The 21,678-nt window shown below is 39.3% G+C and overlaps 1 protein-coding gene across 1 annotated transcript; it reads right to left on the reverse strand.

Moving 5' to 3' along the window:
- Positions 1–233: 233 nt before the first annotated feature.
- LOC105725467 (hsc70-interacting protein) lies at positions 234–1,905 on the reverse strand. Its single transcript, XM_012464498.3, has one exon. It carries the CDS (start codon positions 1,888–1,890, stop codon positions 1,075–1,077), a length of 816 nt encoding a protein of 271 aa, XP_012319921.3. The 5' UTR covers positions 1,891–1,905; the 3' UTR covers positions 234–1,074.
- Positions 1,906–21,678: the final 19,773 nt, after the last annotated feature.

Raw genomic sequence — 21,678 nt, forward strand, 5'->3', positions numbered from 1 at the left:
AATATAGAAAGAAAAGTACTCCCTTATTTCCCCATGTGGAAATAATATGATACATTTATTAGATATACTAGACAAGAACAGAACTAAGTACTCCAACTCTACTGCGGCATTACAAAATAATCATCCCTTCACCACAGTGTAAGATTTAAGGACAACCTGCCCAAGGATGCACGTTATATAAAACACAGCAAGATTGCTGCTGCCCTGCCAAGTACTTCCAGTCTCTACCCAGGTCCTACTGAAATACTGGTGGTCCCAATTAGTTTTATTGAAATAAATCTTTAAAGAAAAAGATAAAGCATTTAAAAAGACAAGTCAAAATGCTTCAGGAACCACATATCCAACACAAACTTTATCCTCAAATGAGTTTTGTTTGCCTTGCACTAATAAACTTTTATTTCACTCAAATTAGAGCAAAAATCATCTATACATTAAGTATCTTCCTTGCCCAATAATTCAAAGAAAAAAAAATCCAAAATGATTAGTAAAGAAAAATATAAGAATTAACAGACCCTTTAAATTTGTTTTAAATATTTTTAAAGTTAAAAAGTGTTTAAAGTTTGTAATTCCTAGTAGGAAAACATTATCTGAATGAATACCCTAATGGCAAACCACTGTAAAATGATTCAGCTGCATTTAGGGGAGAGGAGTAGGGATTATCTTCAAAGCACCCCAGCTCTCTTCATGAGAAGGTCAGAGGTACACTGGTTTGTATTATTGTGACATCCATAAGGTGATCTAGGTTGCTTTTCTTTCAGTAAAGGCTTTATCAGAAGGGTATTATGCTTGACCTCCAAATTTGGCTGACAATTTGCTGATAAGATTCATAACCTTTGGGTTGCTCTGGTATTTTGACATATTTGCTGGGTTCTGAGCCACATCCTGGAAGGCCACCATAACTTCTGGATCCTGCATGGCTGCAAGAACCTCCGGATCACTAAAAATTTCATTGAGTCCAGGCATTCCGGCCATTCCAGGCATGCCCCCTCCCATTCCAGGCATTCCTCCGGGAAAACCACCAGGCATTCCCCCAGGAAAGCCACCTGGAAAGGAGCCATACTGAGCTCCTGACTGTCATCTGGCTTCTTCCTCCCTCTGGGCTCTCTCATGCTCTTCTCGAGCCTTCTTAACTCTTTCTATTCTTTCTTTGATCTCTCGCTCTTCACGTTTTCGCTCATACTTTCTCCGATGTTCTGCAATTTTCTGTGCCCTAGGTTGAACTTCTTTCAGCATTGCACTCGCATCTTCATCATAATCCAATTTACAGGCAAGGGCAAGATCATGGGCTGCTTCTTCCCAGTGGCCTAGAAGTCTGTGTGCTTTCCCTTGCCACTTGTAAGGCTGAGCTGAATCAGGATTTATTTCAATGGCTCTGTCACAGTCTCGGATAGCAGCATTTGGCTTCTGTAATTTGACGAAGACACTGGCCCTCTTGGCATACAAAATGGCCAAGCGAGGATTCAGCTTGATGGCATCTGTGAATAAGTCAATGGCTTTCTGCAACTCACCATCATTTAGGGCTTCAATAGCAGCCATTTTCTTATCATTTGCCTGATCCATCATCTCCTCTGTTATCTCTGCATTTTCATCTCCCATTTCTTGAGGGGTGTCAGTGTCTGCTTCAATCACACCTTCATTATCAATTTCTAGATCACTTTCCTCACTTGATGGTTCGTCTGCCTTTAAGTCTTCCTCTACCTTCTTACTATCAAGTTTTTCTTCCTTGGTATTTTCTTCCGATTTAGCTTTCTGAGTAGCAAGTGGTATTTTACCCCCCATACTCTCCACCCACTCCCTCAGGAAGTGCATTTCCTCGGTGTGCAAAACGGTTGGATCCTGCTTACACATCTTCACAAAGGCCCGAAGTTCATTCACTTTGCGGGGGTCCATGGTCGGGAGGCGGTGGGCGAAGCTGAGGTTCTGCGGCCTGCTTCCAGGCCGAGGCGCTGGCTCGGCGTGACCGCACAGAAATGAGGTTCTTAGTTTCTTTGCATTGGGTTGGAACATGTTCTTTTAGCTCAGAGAAGTTTCTTATTACCCACCTTCTGAAGCCTGTTTCTGTCAATTCATCCAAATCATTCTCCATCCAGTTTTGTTCCCTTGCTGGTGAGGAGTTGTGATCCCTTGGAGGAGGAGAGGTGTTCTGGTTTTGGGTGTTTTCATGCTTTTTGCACTGGTTTCTTCCCATCTTTGTGAATTTATCTACCTGAGGTCTTTGTAGTTGGTGACTTTCGGATGGGATCTCTGAGTAAAAGTCCCTTTTGTTGATGATGAAGTTATTTCTGTTTTTTTTAGTTTTCCTTCTCACAGTCAGGCCCCTCAGCTGTAGGACTGCTGGAGGTCCACTCCAGATCCTGCTTGCCTGGGGAACACCTGCGGTGGCTGCAGAACAGTAAGGGTTTCTGTCAGTTTCTTCTTCTGTTATCTTCGTCCCAGAAGGATACCCACCAGATGTCAGCCTGAACTCTCCTTTATGAGGTGTCTCTTTGGAAATACAGGAGTTGGGGAGCTGCTTGAGGAGATAGTCTTTCCCTTATATAGGAGCTCAAGTGCTGAGCTGGGAGCTCTGTTGTTCCATTCAGAGCTGCTGGGCAGGTACATTTAAGTCTGCTGCAGCGGAACTCATAACCGCCTTTTTTGCCAGGTGCCCTATCCTGGGAAAGTGGGGCTTTATGTGTAAGTTCCTGATGTGCTGCTGCCTTTTTTCATAGATGCCCTGCCCAGCAAGGAGGTAGTCTAGTCACAGTCTGCCAGCAGAGGCATTGTTGAGCTACCATGGACTCTGCCTCGGATATGGTGGACTGCCTCAGTAATGACAGACTGCTTTGGTAGCAGTGGACTGCCTCGGTAATGGCAGATGCCCTTCCCCTAACAGAGCTGGACTGTTCCAGGTCCAGCTGCATTTGCTGTGAAACTCTCAGTCCAGAGCATTTCAGATTGCTGGTCTTTGTGGGGGTGGGAACTGCTGAGCCAGATCACCTGGCTCCCTGTTTCAGCCCCCTTTTTTCAATTGAATGGGCAGCTCTGTCTCCCAGGTGTTCCAGGTGCCAGTTGAAATGGCCGCCCAGATTTGTGTGAGTTTTTTTTTTTGCAGAGACCTGCTGCGCTTTTCAGCCTAGGAATCTCCTGGTCTTTGGGCAGTAAAAACTCATTTGGAAATGTGGTGATCACTCATCCTCTGTGTTGTTCCTGCTGGGAACTGCACTCCAGAGTTGTTCCAATTTGGCCATCTTGGATCACTTCCAAGATGCTTCAGATATAATGAAAAGGTAGATTTCTAAAGGGATTTGATTATAGGGATTGAAACTGCCTTTGCATAAATTATAACTGAGGAAATTATGACAGTGAAGAAGATCAGATCTAACTGACTCTATCTTGTTTCTAACCTTTAAGCTGTCCTTGTTCATTCCTGGGTGTAGGCTTAACTAACTTTCAGAAGAAATTCAGTTAATGATTTGACTCTGAAAGAAAGTTGTTAATAGCACTTTCCCAAAAAGACCTCCTTTTTGCCATCCTGCAGGTTGACAGAAGAACTCAGATGCCAAATATGTGGCTGAACTGCAGAAAGAGTTGGCCCTGCTGTGAGCTCAGCTGACTCTGGGGTGGAGGCAGAAGCAGGAATACATCACCTGCTCAGTACAGACTAGCCGTGAGCTAGCAGGCGTGCAACACAGCTTCTCACACTCACTTCTTGCCATGGCCCAGAACGCTGAGGTCACTGTCCTGGAGGCAGAGACCCACAAGGTGGATGAGTCCCTGACTCAAAGTCAGACATCCCCAGGGCCAGTCCTGCTACACCCCAGCCCCAGCACTACCCAAGCCACCCCCAGGTAGCAGCCACAGCCAGGAGCACACAGACAGAAGACTGTACCATGGGTCATGGCCCCTCTGCACATCTATGGGTTTGCCAAAGGAAAAGCCTGGCTCTGTTAGGCATCTAGGAACCCCAGGTCAGCTGGTGTTCCCAGGAAGAGGAAAGAAACCTACAATACTGGGAGGGCCCCACCTCACCTAGGAATGAGGCAAATTGCATTTGCTTTCTACCTACAGAATCACCCAGAGGAGTGCCTTACCCTGGCTGAGGGACATCTACTGCCTCTTATCAAGAATTTATTTTCCTAGTACTTCATCACCTCCTTCAACTTCCTCTTCAACAATAAACCCTGAGGTCTTTGAAAAAAAAAAATGACTTCCTTTTTGCCTGGGAATCATCTGCCTTTGCAGAACAAAGAAAGTAGCTAAATTAACTACAAGATTAAAAATTACAGTTTAGGGGTTATGTAGCATCTGGCTCAACAATGTGAACATCCCCAAATTGCTCCTGGGGATAGTATCACTACTGTAAAACCTAAGATTAGTGCTTGAGATATTTTGCAGACCCTGCACTCCATGGATCCGCTGACACCACCCAGACTGGTAATATGGCTCAACCAGTTCCAGCATCCCACCCAGAACAGAAGACAGCAAGAAAACCTCACTATGACTCCCTATGATTCCATCTCCAACCTGACTAATCAGCACTCCCCATTTTCCAATACTGTACCAGTCAAATTATATTTAAAACCTCTGATTCCCAAATGCTAGGGGAGACTGATTTGAGTAATAATAAATCTCTGGTCTCCAACACATCCAGCTCTGCATGAATTACACCTTCTACATTGCAATTTTCTTGTCTTGACAAATTGACTCTGTCTAGGCAGTGGGCAAGGAGAACCAATTGGCCGGTTACAGTATTTCTTAGTGAACTTGCCAGAATATCAAGATAATATGAACATTATTATTATTTAAGTAGTGGGGTAAATAGATGTCCCCAGGCATTTTTTTTTTTTTTAGCTGAGACAGATTCTATGGCAGAAAAGTTTCAACTATTATCTTGCAAAGTGGTTATAGAATGATTTCATAGGTATCTACATTGCAAATTTAAAATTATATTTATTATTAATTTTCACCCTACTGGAAACTTAAAGGTATAATTAATCCAGGACATACACTAAAATCAACAATCTATTGCAGACAAAATTTCAATTACTAACAATGAATAATGCACACAGGGCTTGTACCTGATAGGTCACTTATTCTTTTAAGTACTTTAATTATCAGAACTCATTAGCACAGTATGACCAAACTCCTTTTAACGTGGATAGATTGTAATAAAAGTCAGCTAAAGAACTAAAACTTGATGTATTGATTTTCACCTGCTTCAGTAGAAAACTAATTTAAATATGTATTCTACTTTTGAAGTTAGTTATTATATCATATTTCTCTGTCAAAATCCTTTTACAGTTCATGTCTTGGTGATAAGCATATGTGAATCAGAAATTCATCATGAGCTTTTGAACTGGCCTAGAGCTCTAGCCTAATCTAATTTAATGCTCTCAAATTTTAAGCTTGAAATAAATCTGAAGACTCAGATAAAGCAATATATGTAAAATGCCTATTAATACTGCTTTGAAATGCATAAGAATCCTAAAATATTTTGGCCCCACTCCTTCCATAAAAACTACCATTCACTTGGAGCTTACTATTTGACATAAAATTTGTATACATTATTTTTACAGTAACTGTATAAAAAATATCATTTCCAGAGTTTCAGACAAATTGACTTATCCAAGTTTGCACAATTAGTAAATTACAGAGTCAGGATTTGAATATGTTTCTGTCTGGTCTCTAACTCTACTGTTTTCCCACTCCACCACAATTTATTTAATACAATAAAATTTCCTTATTTAACTGTTTTTTTCTTCTTTGTCATTTAGATTGATCCAGTTTATTGAGAAACCCAAAGAATATTGTCAGCTGGACTGGCTGTGGCCTGTCTAGGGCTTGACTAGGCAAAGGCTGCATTTGGTTAATTAGGCAGAATCCCTTAATATGAGGGATAAAAAGGGAAAAAGTAAAACAAAAATTTATCTTTGTTAAAATTCAAACAGTAGAAAAAAGTAAAGAAAATGCTTCAATTTTAGAATCAGAATAATAATAAATCTGAAAGTGAGATATTACTATCATTCATTTATAATATTAAAATTAGTCTTAAGATAATGCTTTTTCCTTTAAAATGCACTGCAAGTTTTTATCTTAATGTTCAGCATCAATAGCTTGCTGTTCTAATTTTTTTAACAAAAGTTTTCCACAAATTATGCCCTATTAGAAATATAAGATGATCTGAGTTTTACTTCAAACTAGAATATTCACTGATGTAGTTGTCAAAGGAAATACAATGAGCAGTAAAGTTTTTGTAGATATGAAAGGATCTATCTTGTCTAAACACAGTAATTACAGCCACCATCATTGATACTTTTTAGACAATAAACTTCAGAATAATACCATTTTATTAGGCATATGATATGAGTTCTAAAACATGTGCATTTTAAGGTTTTAACAGAGGGAAATGCATTGTGGATACTTAACAGCAGACAACAGTAGCATCCTATAGATACATTACCCTTATAGGTAAAGAGTTGTCAAAAGAATGATGACCTCTGCTTAATATATCAGCAGTGAGAGAGTGCAATTGAACTTCTCCCTTTGGAGAAGTTTCTCTTTTTTTATTCCTCCAAAGTGTTCATAGTCTTTCTTAATCATGTCCAAAAAGTCTGTATTTCACAGTGATTAAGAGCACATATTGTGCAGCTAAGAGTCATCTACATTGAAATGTTGCCTTTGATACTTACTAGTCATGTGACTTTGGCGAAGTTCATTTACTTTGTTAAACCTCAGTTTTCTCATCTGTAAAAATAAGGATAACAATTTCCCCTGCCTTCTGTGCTGTAAGAACTGAGATGATGTGTATACTAATATAGTGTTTCACATAGTGTGTAGAAAGTAGTGAGCTCACAAAAAATTTTAGCTTTTTCCATTGATGGTTCTTATTACAAATCAAAATATTTTCTTAATTTTATTATGTTTATACATCATGTGGAGAAAATGCTTTGTAAAACAGTTTCATGTCACTTAACTATATAATAAAATTCCTAAAGTGAAAACATCAATGCCCCAAAGAGAAGCAGGTTTAGAAAAACAAGTATTACTAGGTTACTGAATAATACCTTCTACTCATTAATACAAATTATTTACTAAAACAATAAAAAGTATGAGTAAATTAATAACTTAGTTCTCAAGCAAAAGCTGTCTACGTCTTACATTTAAAAGTGTTCAACCTTTGTATTACCCTCTTATTTCAATGAACATCATCTATATTACCCACACAAGCTGGATATCTTGCAGTCATTAATAACAGAATGCTAATTCAGCACCCGCTATTAAATGGTCAGACAATCTTGCCTCCTGAATTTTTCTTGGGTCTGTCCACTTCTCTATATTTTAATTGCCACTGTTATGATTCAGGCCTACATCACATTTCTACATAGTCTACTTCAAAGCCAAACCTCAATCTTAGCCCAAAATCTTCTTAAGCTGATAAACAACTTCAACAAAGTCTCAGCATTCGAAATCAGTGCACAAAAGTTATTAGCATTCCTATACGCCAACAACAGTCAAATCAGAAGCAGACTCTTATTCACAATTGCCACAAAAAATAAAATATCTAGGAACACAACTAACTAGGGAAGTGAAAGAAGGCTGCAAAGAAAACCACAAACCACTGCTCAAAGAAATTAGAGATGACACAAACAAATGAAACATCCCATGCTCATGGATAAAAGAATCAATTTTATTAAAATGGCCATACTACCCAAAGCAATTTATAGATTCAGTTTTATTCTCACTGAACTACCATGGAGATTCTTCACAGAACTAAAAAAAACGAAAACAAACACAAAAAAAGACCCAAAAACTATTTTAAAAGTCACATAAAACCCTAAAAGTGCCCAGATATCTAAGGGACTCTTAAGCAAAAGGAACAAAGCTGGAAGCATCATGCTACCCAACCTCAAACTACACTACAGGGCTACAGTAACCATGGTACTGGCACAAGAACAGACACATAGACCAACGGAACAGAGTAGAGAACCTAGAAATAAGACTGCACACCTACAACAAACTGATCTTCTGCAAAGCTGACAAAAACAAGCAATGGGGAAAGAATTCCCTATTTAAAAAATGATGCAGCCGGAAGATCCAAGATGGCCGCTTAGGAGGAAGTCGGGATTGCAGCTCCGAGAGAAGGCGCAGAGGGTGAGTGGACGCCGCATTTCCAGACGGATTTTTACTGCCCACAGACCAGGAGATTCACAGGAGGAGAAGCCCCACGGGTCGCCAGTGCTGCTGGTTTGAGTGGTGTGGCCGCTCAGCCTACACCCTGGGGCGGGGGGCAGTGGCTTCTTATGCAGAGCGAGAGAGACAGAGTTCCCTCTGAGCCAGCAAGGGGAGCTGAAGCAGGGAGTCAAGCCAGGAGACCCCCGGGCAAGGACGTGCCACGAATCTCAGAGCCGCTGCTTCAGCTGACGCAGCGGCACACAGGGCAGCGGATTTTAACTGCCCACAGACCAGGAGATTCACAGGCAGAGAAGCTCCACGGGTTCCCAGCGCCGCTGGTTGGACCAGAGCAGCCACTCGGCCTGCACCAGGGGCAGGGAGCAGCGGCTCCTTGAGCAAAGTGAACGAGACTGTGTCCCCTCTGGGCCAGCAAGGGGAGCTGAGGCGAGGAGGCAAACCAAGAGATTCCCGGGCAAAGAGGGCCCCACTGGAAACATGGCTGAACCCGGGATGGTCCAGCTCTGTGGGGGAGGGGTGTCCTCCATCGGGAAACACCCTGCAGTTCCCGGGGCAATTTGCTGTAACCAAGACAACCCGCCACTACAGAGACTCCGTCACTACAGGGGCGGCCAGCATAGCGGAAGCAGTTCTAACTACACCCATATAAACAGGACTGCAGGGAAGCTCACACGGAAGCTGGGCGGAGCCCACAGCAGCTCAGCAAAGCCTCTGCAGGCTGAGTGTGACTAGACTGCCACCTTGTGGGCAGGGAAAACGGTAGCAACACAGCTGAAAAGCATAAAGCCCTAACCCCCTGGGCCAGAACACCTGGGGGGAAGAAAAGGGGGTTTATGAGTTCAGCTGCTGCAGACTTAAAATTACCAAAATCAGAAAGACAGCAACTACAAAGTCAATAGGTGGATAAATCCACAAAGATGGGAAGAAACCAGCGCAAAAAGGATGAAAACACCCAAAACCAGAACACCTCTCCTCCTACAAGGGAGCATAACTCCTCACCAGCACGGGAACAAGACTGGACGGAGAATGAGTGTGATGAAATGACAGAATCAACTTTCAGAAAATGGATAATAAGAAACTTCTGTGAGCTAAAAGAACATGTTCTAACCCAATGCAAAGAAACTAAGAACCTTGAAAAAAGACTTGATGAAATGCTAACGAGAATGGACAACTTAGAGAGGAATATGAGTGAATTGATGGAGCTGAAAAACACAACACGAGAACTTTGCGAAGCATGCACAAGTTTCAACAGCCGAATTGACCAAGCAGAAGAAAGGATATCAGAAGTCGAAGATCAACTCAATGAAATGATAAGGGAAGATTAGAGAAAACAAGGTAAAAAGGAATGAACAGAGTCAACAAGAAATATGGGACTACGTGAAAAGACCTAATCTACGTTTGATAGGTGTACCTGAATGTGACAAAGAGAATGCATCCAAGCTGGAAAACACTCTTCAGGATATTATCCGGGAAAACTTCCCCAACCTAGCAAGGCAGGCCAATATTCAAGTCCAGGAAATACAGAGAACACCACAAAGATATTCCTCAAGAAGAGCAACCCCAAGGCACATAATCATCAGATTCACCAGGGTTGAAATGAAGGAGAAAACACTAAGGGCAGCCAGAGAGAAAGGTCGGGTTACCCACAAAGGGAAGCCCATCAGACTCACAGCAGATCTCTCAGCAGAAGCCCTACAGGCCAGAAGAGAGTGGGGGCCGATATTCAACATCCTTAAAGAAAAGAACTTTCAACCCAGAATTTCATATCCAGCCAAACTAAGCTTCATAAGTGAAGGAAAAATAAAATCCTTTGTGAACAAGCAAGTACTCACAGATTTCATCACCACCAGACCAGCTTTACAAGAGCTCCTGAAGGAGACACTACACATAGAAAAAAACAACCAGCACTGGCCACTCCAAAAACGCACGAAATGGTAAACAGCAGCAACACAATGAAGAATCTGCATCAACCAATGGGCAAAACAGCCAGCTAGCATCAAAATGACAGGATTAAACACACACATAACAATATTAACCCTAAATGTAAATGGACTAAATGCCCCAATCAAAAGACACAGACTGGCAAATTGGATAAAAAGCCAAAACCCATCAGCGTGCTGTATCCAGGAAACCCACCTCACATGTAAGGATACACAAAGGCTCAAAATAAAGGGATAGAGGAAGATTTACCAAGCAAATGGAGAGCAAAAAAAAGCAGGAGTTGCAATTCTCATCTCTGATAAAATAGACTTTAAAGCAACAAAGATCAAAAGAGACAAAGAAGGACACTACATAATGGTAAAAGGATCAATGCAACAAGAAGAGCTAACAATCCTAAATATATATGCACCTAATACAGGAGCACCCAGATACATAAGGCAAGTTCTTAAAGACTTGCAAAGAGACTTAGACTCCCACACATTAATAGTGGGAGACTTCAACACACCATTGTCAATATTAGACAGATCAACGAGACAGAAAATTAATAAGGATATCCAGGACTTGAACTCAGACCTGGAGCAAGCAAACCTAATAGACATTTACAGAACTCTCCAGCCCAAATCCACAGAATATACATTCTTCTCAGCACCACATCACACCTACTCTAAAATTGACCACATAATTGGAAGTAAATCACTCCTCAGCAAATGCAAAAGAACGGAAACCATAACAAACAGTCTCTCAGACCACAGTGCAATCAAGTTAGAACTCAGAATTCAGAAGCCAACCCAGAACTGCACAGCCTCATGGAAATTGAACAACTTTCTCCTGAATGTTGACTGGATAAACACTGAAATGAAGGCAGAAATAAAGATGTTCTTCGAAACCAACGAGAACGAAGACACCACATACCAGAATCTCTGGGACACATTTAAAGCAGTCTCTAGAGGAAAATATATAGCAGTAAGTGCCCACATGAGAAGAAAGGAGAGAACTAAAATTGACACCCTATCATCAAAATTGAAAGAGCTAGAGGAGCAAGATCAAAAAAACTCAAAACCTAGCAGAAGACAAGAAATAACTAAGATCAAAGCAGAATTGAAGGAGATAGAGACACGAAAATCCCTACAAAAAATAAATAAATCCAGGAGCTGGTTTTTTGAAAAGATCAACAAAATAGACAGACCACTAGCCAGACTAATAAAAAAGAAAAGAGAGAATAACCAAATAGATACAATAAAAAATGATAAAGGGGATATCACCACAGATGCCACAGAAATTCAAACCATCATCAGAGATTATTACAAACAACTCTATGCACATAAATCAGAAAACCTGGAAGAAATGGATAAATTCCTGGACAGTAGCCTCCTCCCATGCCTAAACCAGGAAGAAGTCGAAACACTGAATAGACCAATAACAAGGTCTGAAGTCGAGGCAGCAATTAAGAGCCTACCACCCAAAAAAAGCCCAGGCCCAGATGGGTTCACAGCCGAATTCTACCAGACATACAAAGAGGAACTGGTACCATTCCTACTGAAACTATTCCAAATAATCCAAAAAGAGGGAATCCTTCCCAAATCATTTTATGAGACCAACATCATCCTAATACCAAAACCTGGCAGAGACTCAACAAGAAAAGAAAACTACAGGCCAATATCCATGATGAACATAGATGCAAAAATCTTCAATAAAATACTGGCAAGCCGATTACAACAGCACATCAAAAAGCTTATCCACCATGATCAAGTAGGATTCATCCCAGGGATGCAAGGAAGGTTCAATATACGCAAGTCTATAAATGTAATTCACCACATAAACAGAACCAAAAACAAAAACCACATGATTATCTCAATTGATGCAGAGAAGGCCTTCGACAAAATTCAACAGCCCTTTATGCTAAAAACTCTCAATAAACTAGGTATCGACGGAACGTATCTCAAAATAATAAAAGCTATTTATGACAAACTGACAGGCAATATCATACTGAATGGGCAAAAACTGGAAGCATTCCCTTTGAAATCTGGCACTAGACAAGGATGCTGTCTCTCACCACTCCTATTCAATATAGTACTGGAAGTTCTAGCCAGAGCAATCAGGCAAGAAAAAGAAATAAAGGGTATTCGACTAGGAAAGGAGGAAGTCAAATTGTCTCTATTTGCAGATGACATGATTGTATATCTGGAAGACCCTATCACCTCAGCCCAAAATCTCCTGAAACTGATAAGCAACTTCAGCAAAGTCTCAGGATACAAAATCAATGTGCAAAAATCACAAGCATTCCTATACACCAATAACAGACTTAAAGAGAGCCAAATCAAGAGCGAACTGCCATTCACAATTGCTACAAAGAGAATAAAATACCTAGGAATACAACTAACAAGGAATGTAAAGGACCTCTTCAAGGAGAACTACAAATCACTGCTCAACGAAATAAGAGAGGACACAAACAGATGGAGAAACATTCCATGTTCATGGTTAGGAAGAATTAATATCGTGAAAATGGCCATACTGCCCAAAGTAATTTACAGATTCAACGCTATCCCCATCAAGCTACCAATGACCTTCTTCACAGAACTGGAAAAAACCACCCTAAACTTCATATGGAACCAAAAGAGAGCCCGCATAGCCAAGTCAATTCTAAGCAAAAAGAACAAAGCAGGAGGCATCACACTACCGGACATCAAACTCTACTACAAGGCTACAGTAATCAAAACAGCATGGTACTGGTACCAAAACAGAGATATAGACCAATGGAACAGAACAGAGGTGTTGGAGGCGACACAACATATCTACAACCACCCGATCTTTGACAAACCTGACAAAAACAAGCAATGGGGAAAGGATTCCCTGTTCAATAAGTGGTGTTGGGAAAACTGGCTAGCCATATGCAGAAAGGAGAAACTCGACCCCTTCCTGACACCTTACACTAAAATTGACTCCAGATGGATTAAAGACTTAAACATAAGACGTAACACCATAAAAACACCAGAAGGAAACCTAGGCAAAACCATTCAGGACATAGGCGTAGGCAAGGAATTTATGACCAAAACACCAAAAGCATTGGCAACAAAAGCCAAAATAGACAAATGGGACCTAATCAAACTCCACAGCTTCTGCACGGCAAAAGAAACAGTCAATAGAGTGAATCGGCAACCAACAGAATGGGAAAAAATTTTTCCAGCCTACCCGTCTGACAAAGGGCTGATATCCAGAATTTACAATGAGCTAAAAAAGATTTATAAGAAAAAAACAAACAAGCCCATTCAAAAATGGGCAAAGGATATGAACAGATACTTTACAAAAGAAGACATACATGAGGCCAACAAACATATGAAAAAATGCTCATCATCACTGGTCATTAGAGAAATGCAAATCAAAACTACATTGAGATACCATCTCACGCCAGTTAGAATGGCGATCATTAAAAAATCTGGAGAAAACAGATGCTGGAGAGGATGTGGAGAAATAGGAACACTTTTACATTGTTGGTGGGAGTGTAAATTAGTTCAACCACTGTGGAAAACAGTGTGGCAATTCCTCAAGGACCTAGAAATAGAAATTCCATTTGACCCAGCAATCCCATTACTGGGCATATATCCAAAGGATTATAAATCGTTCTACTATACGGACACATGCACACGAATGTTCATTGCAGCACAGTTTACAATAGCAAAGACCTGGAACCAGCCCAAATGCCCATCGATGATAGACTGGACAGGAAAAATGTGGCACATATACACCATGGAATATTATGCAGCCATTAAAAACGAGGAGTTCATATCCTTCGTAGGGACATGGATGAACCTGGAAAACATCATTCTCAGCAAACTGACACAAGAACACAAAATCAAACACCACATGTTCTCACTCATAGGTGGGTGTTGAACAATGAGAACACATGGACACAGGGAGGGAAGCACTATACACGGGGTTCTGTTGGGGGAGGGGGGGACAGCAGGGGGTTGGGGAGTTGGGGAGGGATAGCATGGGGAGGAATGCCAGATATAGGTGAAGGGGAGGGAGGCAGCAAATCATACTGCCACGTATGCACCTATGCAACAACCTTGCATGTTTTTCACATGTACCCCAAAACCTAAAATGCAATTAAAAAAAAAGTGATGCAGGAAAAACTACCTAGCCATATGCAGAAGATTGAAATTGGACTGCTTCCTCACACCATGTAAAAATTTACTAAAGGTAGATTAAAGACTTACATGTAAAACCCAAAACTATAAAAGTCCTTGAAAATGACCTAGGCAACACCATGCAGGACATAGGTATGGGCAAAGATTTCATGATGAAGACACCAAAAGCAGTTGCAGAAAAAGCAAAACTTGATGAATGGGATCAAGTTAAACTAAAGAACTTCTACACAAGAAAAAAAAAAAAACTATCAACAAAGTAATCAGACAATCTACAGAATGGGAGAAAAGTTTGGCAAACTATGCATCTGACTAAGGTCTAATATCCTAATTTGTTAAGGAACTTACACAAATTTACAAGAAAAATAACCATTAAAAATGGACAAATGACATGAACAGAGAATTTTCAAAAGAAGACATACATGTGGAAAAGAATCATATTAAATAAAGCTCACTACTACTAATCATTAGAGAAATACAAATCAAAACCATTATGAGATGCCATCTTACACTAGTCAGAAGAGCTATTATTAAACAGTCAAAAAATAACAGATGCTAGCAAGGTTTGGAGAAAAATAAATGCTTATACACTGTTTCTGGGGGTTTAAATTAGTTCAGCCATTGTGGAAGACAGTGTGGCAATTTCTCAAAGACCTGAAGACAGAAATCCCATTAAACCCAGAAATCCCATTACTGGCACTGCAAAAGAATATATCCAAAAGAATATAAATAATTATATCATAAAGACACATGCATGTGTCATTGCAACACCACTCACAATAGCAAAGACATGGAGTCAACTTAAATGCCCAAAAGTAATAGACTGGATAAACGAAATGTGGTATATTTACATCATGTAACACTATAAAGCCATGAAAAGAATGAGATTATGTCTTTTGCAGGTATATGGATGGAGCTGGAGGCCATTATTTTTAGGAAACTAAAAAAGGAACAGAAAATCAAATACCACATGTTCTTACTTATAAGTGGGAGCTAAATGATGAGAACAGATGGACACATAGAGAACAACACACACTGGGGCTTATTGGAGAGTAGAGAGTGGGAGGAGCAAGAGGGTCATAAAAAATAACTATTGGGCACTAGGCTCAATACTTGGATGATGAAATAATCTGTACAACAAACCCCAATGACAGAAGTTTACCTATGCAACAAACCTAAACATGTACACCAGAACTTAAAATAAAACTTTAAAAAAGAGGCCAGGAACAGCGGATCATGTCTGTAATCCCAGCACCTTGGGAGGCATAGACCAGAAGACCACTCGAAGTCACAAGTTCAAGACCAGCCTGGCCAACATGGTGAAACCCCATGTCTGCTAAAAACACAAAAATTAGCCAGGTGTGGTGACATGGGTCTGTAGTCATGGGAGTCATGGGAGTCACAGCTACTTGGGAGAACGAGGCAGCAGAATTGCTCGGACCCAGGAGGTGGAAGTTGCAGGGAGCGAAGATCACAACACTGCACTCCAGCCTGAGCAACAGAGCAAGAGTTTATCTCAAAAATAAAAGTAAAAAAAAAAAAATAGAATATGGTATTTATACATAATGGAGTACTATTCAGCTATAAAAATAATGAGATTCAGTTATTTGCAACAATTTGGGTGGAACTGGAGATCGTTTTATTAAGTAAAATAATCTAGGTGCAGAAAGACAAGCATCACATGTTCTTTCTTATTTCTGTGATCTAAAAATCAAAGCAATTGAAACCATGGAGATAGTGTGAGAATGGTTGTCAGGGGCTGGTAAGAATAATGAGAGGGTACAGGGGAAGGAAGGGATGATTGATGGAACCAAAATAATTGTTACAATTAATGAATATGGCCTAATATTTGATAGCACAACAGGGTGACTATAGTAAATAATAATTTAATTTTACATTTTAAAATGACTAAAATAATATATTTGGATTGTTTGTAGCACAAAGAATAAATGCTTAATGGGATGAATACCCCATCTTCCATGATGTGATTATTATGCCTTGCATGCCTGAGTCAAAGTATCTCATGTGCCCTGTAAATATAAACACCTACTATGTACCCAGAAAATTAAACGTTTAAAACTTTTTAAAAGTCTCATTTGTGTATTTTTGATTTTGTCACTTGTCATCAATTCTTAGTCAAATTTTTTTTTGCCAAAGTCTATGTCTAGATGAGATTTTTAAAGTTTTTTTCTAGTATTTTTATAGATGCTAGTTTTTTGTTTGTTTGCTGTTTTTGTTTTTTTGAGACAGAGCCTCACTCTGTGGCCCAGACTGAAGCACAGTGGCACAGTCATGGCTCACTGCAGCGTTGAAGTACTGATCCGAAGCAATCCCTCCAGTTCAGCCTCCCAAGTAGTCAGGACTACATGTGCACACCACCATGCCTAGCTAATTTTTATTTTATTTTATTATTTTATTTTGTAGAGATTGAGTTTTAGTATGTTGTTGAGGCTGATCTCAAACTCCTGGCCTCAAGCAAACTTTCCACCACAGCCTCCCAAAGTGCTGGGTTTACATGTGTTAGTGAACTCACCTGGCATAGTTTCAGGTTTTAAATCCATGTCTTGGACATATCTTGAATTTATTTCTGTATGTGGTGAGAGATATGGGTCCAGTTTGATTCTTCTGATTGTGGCAACCCAATTTTTTCATTATTTATTAAAAATGATGTCCTTTACATTTTTGTGGATTTGCCAAAGATCAGTTGATGGGGTATGTGGCTGTATTTTGGGGTTCTCTATTCTTTTATCTTGACCTATGTGTCTCATTCTATACCAGTACCATGATGTTCTGTTTACTATACCATTGTAGTAAAATTTGAAGTCCAACAATGTGATGGACTTCAAATGGAGCTGGAGGACATTATTCTTAGCAAACTAGTACAGAAACTGAAAACCAAATATCATATATTCTTCTGTATAAGTGAGAGAGACCCATTTCTCCATGCTTGTTCTTTCTTCTTTGGATTTCTTTAAATATTCTTTTTGATTCCATATCAAATTTAGAATTGTTTTTTCTTATTTTGTGAAAAATGACATTGGCATTTTGAAAGAAATTGTATTGAACCTGTATATTGCTTTGGACAGTAGAAGAATAACATTTTAAAAGGGCCCTTAGACCTTTCACCAAGATAAACTTTATTCTGGGCCATAAAATATATCTCAAGGTTTTTAAATAAATTTATACAAAGTATGTTTTCTGAACACAATGGAATAAAACTAGAAATCAAAACAGAGACAAGAGAACAGTCTCTAATTACATAAAAATTAACATACATCACATAATTTACAAACACACATCAGTAGCATGAAAGAGGAAGTCAAAAAGGAAATAAAAATATAAACACTGAAGAGCAACAACATATCAAATTATGGAAAATGTAGCTAAGTCAGTGCTGAGAGGGAAATTTATAGCACCGAATGCTTACATTGCAATCACAGAATGCTTTCAAATATTCACTCAACTTATTACCTCAATAAACCAAAATAAATCTAAAACAAGCAGAAGGAAATGAATAATGAAGAGAACAACAGAAAACAGTAAGATGTGATGTAGAAAAAATGTGATAAAATTAATAAAACAAAAGCTAATACTTTGAAAGAATCAATGATACTCATAAACTTCTAGCAAGGCTGGCAAAAAAGGAAGGAAAAATAAATCACTAATATCAGGAATAAAATAGAAGATATCATTAGAGATCCTGCAGCCACAGTGATAAAGGAATACTATGAAAAAAATTCTTATTTATTTTGTAAGTCAGAAAATATGCATCAATTCCTCTTAAACCACATATCACCAAAAATCAAACAAGATAAAATAGACAATGACAATAGACTGATGACTGTAAAATAAATTAATCATTAAAAATCTTGTGAAAATCTAACTAACTTATAGGTCCACATTATTCAAGTGTAGCATCACAAAAATATTTTTAAAAATTAGCACCAATTTTTCATAATCTATTTCAGAAATAGAAGAGGATGAAACACTTTCAAATTCACTTTATGAGGCCAATGTTAACCTGATACTAAGGCCTGACAAAGACATATAATATGGTTTGGCTATGTCCCCAGGCAAATATCATCTTGAACTGTAGTTCCCATAATCTTCATGTGTCATAGGAGGCACCCAGTCAAAGGTAATTGAATCCTGGGAACAGTTACCTCCATGCTGTTCTTGTGATAATAAGTCCTCATGAGATCTGATGGTTTTATAAGGGGCTTTTCTCTCTTTGCTGTGCACTTCTCTTGACTGCCACCATGTGAAGAAGGACATGTTTGTTTCCCCTTCCACCATGATTGTAAGTTTCTTGAGCCTCCCCAGCCCTGTGGAACTGTGAGTCAATTAAATCTCTTTTCTTTATAAATTACCCAGACATGAGTATGTCTTTACTAGCAGCAAAAGAAAGAACTAAATCAGTAAATTTGTACCAGTAAACTGGGGTGCTGCTGTAATGATACCTGAAAATGGGAAAGTGGAATTGGGTAACAGGAAGAGATTGGAACAGTTTGTAGGGCTCAGAAGACAGAAAGATGTGGGAAAGTTTGGAACATCCTAGAGACTTGTTGAATGGCTTTGACTAAAATGCTGATAGTGATATGAGCAATGAAGTTCAGCCTGAGGTGGTCTCAGATTGAGATGAAGAACCTGGACGCTGGTGTAAAGGTTGCTATTACTCTTTTAGCATAGGACTGGTGGTGTTTTGGCCCTGCCCTAGAGATCTGTAGAACTTTGAACTAAAGATAAATGATTTAGGGTATCCGGCAGAAAAAAAAAATTAAGCAGAAAAGCATTCAAGAGGTGACAGAGATGAAAGTTTTAAAAATTTGTAGCCTGAGGATGCAGTAGAAAGAAAAACACATTTTCGGGGGAGAAATTCCAACCTACTGCAGAAAATTGTATAACTAATGTGAAGTCAAATGCTAATTGCCAAGACAATGGGGAAAATACCTCCAGGGCATGTCAAAATCCTCCCAGTAGCCCCTCCCGTTACAGGCCCAGAGTCCTAATAGGAAAAGGGTTTTCTGGGCTGGATCCAGAGATTTGCTGCTGCATGCAGCCTCAAGACTTGGCGCACTGTTCCCCAGCTTCTCCAGCTGTGGCTAAAAGGAGCCAAGGTGCAGCTAAGGCTGTTGCTGCAGAGGGTGCAAGCCTCAACTCTTGGCACATTCCACGTGGTGTTGAGCCTGTGGGTGCACAGAAGCCAAGAATTGAGGTTGGGTATCCTCCACCTAGATTTCAGAGGTTGTATTAAAATGCCTGGATGTACAGGCAGAAGTTTGCTGCAGAGTCAGCGCCCTCATACAGAACCTCTGCTAGGGCAGTGTGAAAGGAAAATGTGAGTTGGAGCCCCCACACAGAGTCTCCACTGGGACACTGGCTAGTGGAGCTGTGAGAAGAGGGCCATCGTCCTCCATAACCCAGAGTGGTAGATCCACTGAGTGCTTGCATCATATACCTGGAAAAGTCACAGACACTCAATGCCAGCCCATGGAAGCAGTTGAGAGGGGGACTGTACCCTGCAAAGCCACAGAAGTGGAGCTGCCTAAGGGCCATGGGAACCGACCTCTTGCATCAACATGCCCTGGAGGTAAATCATGCAGTCAAAGGAGATCATGTTGGAACTTTAAGGTTTAATGACTGCCCTATTAGATTTTGGACCTGCATGGGGCCTGTAGCCCCTTTGTTTTGGCCAATTTCTCCCATTTGGAATGGGGGTATTCCAGTAGCTGTGCCCCATTTTATCTAGGAAGTAACTAACTTGCTTTTGATTTTATAGGCTCATAGGCAGAAGGGACTTGCCTTGTCTCAGATGAGACTTTGGATTTGGACTTTTCAGATAATCTTGGAATGAGTTAAGTCTTGGGGAATTATTGGGAAGGATTGATTAGTTTTAAAATGTAATAACATGAGAGTTGGGGGTATCCAGGAGTCGAATGATATGGGGGTAGTTACTCCCAAGCTGTTGTTCTTATAATAGTGAGTGAGTTCTCAAGAGATCTAATAGTTTTATAAGGGGCTTTCACCCCCTTCACTCTGCACTTCTCCTTGCTGCCACCATGTAAAAAAGGACATGTTTTCTTCCCCTTCCACAATGATCATGAGTTTTTGGAAGGTTGTCCAGCTCTGAGGAACTGTGAGTCAATTGAACCTCTTTCCTTTATAAATTACCCAGTCTTGAGTATGTCTTTATTAGCAACCTGGGAACAGATTAATACAACATATTAACAATAACAACCATAAACCAGTGTTTAACTCTGCCAGTGGCTTCACAAACCTTCACCTGTCATAAAATAATATGGAATTCATTACATACACACACATAAATGAGTGCAAATAAAATTAGAGAAATCTAAATAAGAATGGTACATTTTATTAATACCAATATCCTGGTTATGGTATTGTGCTACAACATTGCAAACTGTTATCTTGTAGGAAAGTGTCAGAGGGTAAAACTAATATTTCTCTACTCTCTCTTACAAATTCATGTAAAAATCAACAGTTATTTCACAAAAATTTTAATCGAATATATATATGTATATACACACACACACACACACACATCATAGTAAATAGACTATATTAAAACTCAAAAAAATCACAGAATCATGAGGTTTGAACTGTAAAGTACCATGAGGATCATCTTGGCTAACACCTTATTTTACGGTTGAGGAAACAAATACAGAGAGACTTCTTCAACGGTCACAGAAAAAGTTAGTGACAGAAGCAGAAAATCTGAGCTTGTCTCATCTCTGCCATTTTTGAGGTATGTCCTTATACAACCCCTTTAACCTCATTTAGACTGTTCCTTTATCTGTACATTAGGGATAATAGAATCATTCCCAATAACCTTAAACAAATTTTCAAAAGGATCAAGTAAGATACACTATGTAAAACTGCTTTTAAATCTATAAATTTCTATATGCTTCAGAATGATAGAAATAAAATAACAATTAGAAAAGTGCTTTAAAAGGTAGCAACAGCTCCATACTAATGTGAAAAATTGTGATAAAGAACCAGATGCTAAGAATAGATTTGAAAAAAAAAACTTATATTTTTAAAATTTTTTTTAAATTTTTATTTTTATTTAATTCAACTTAACCCATAGAAAGGTAATAATTTTGTTTTATTAAAAATAAGCATTGTTTGATTTGATTCCTTGAATTTACTAACAACATAGTATTTTAAGCAAAACTCTAAAAATGTTTTCCCAGATTAATGGTGTTAATGCGTGCTTCGCCCTTGCACTCAAAAAAGTTTATGTTTTTTCAGGTAATAATTTCTAAAATATATTCGTAAACTAAGAGTTCATTCGTGACATATAAACAGTCAGGGTGTAGAAAATCCAGAGGTTAAACATGTCTTAATTACATTATTTTGACTTTATATTGTGTATTGAATAATCAACTCACATTGGTGC

This window comes from Aotus nancymaae, unplaced genomic scaffold (assembly GCF_030222135.1).
Source record: "Aotus nancymaae isolate 86718 unplaced genomic scaffold, 86718_ANA_hifiasm-v0.15.2.pri h1tg000004l, whole genome shotgun sequence".
Classification (NCBI taxonomy): Eukaryota; Metazoa; Chordata; class Mammalia; order Primates; family Aotidae; genus Aotus; species Aotus nancymaae.

Coding starts and splice junctions, on each gene's coding strand:
- LOC105725467 (XM_012464498.3), bottom strand. CDS start 1,890: ATGGACCCCCGCAAAGTGAATGAACTTCGGGCCTTTGTGAAGATGTGT.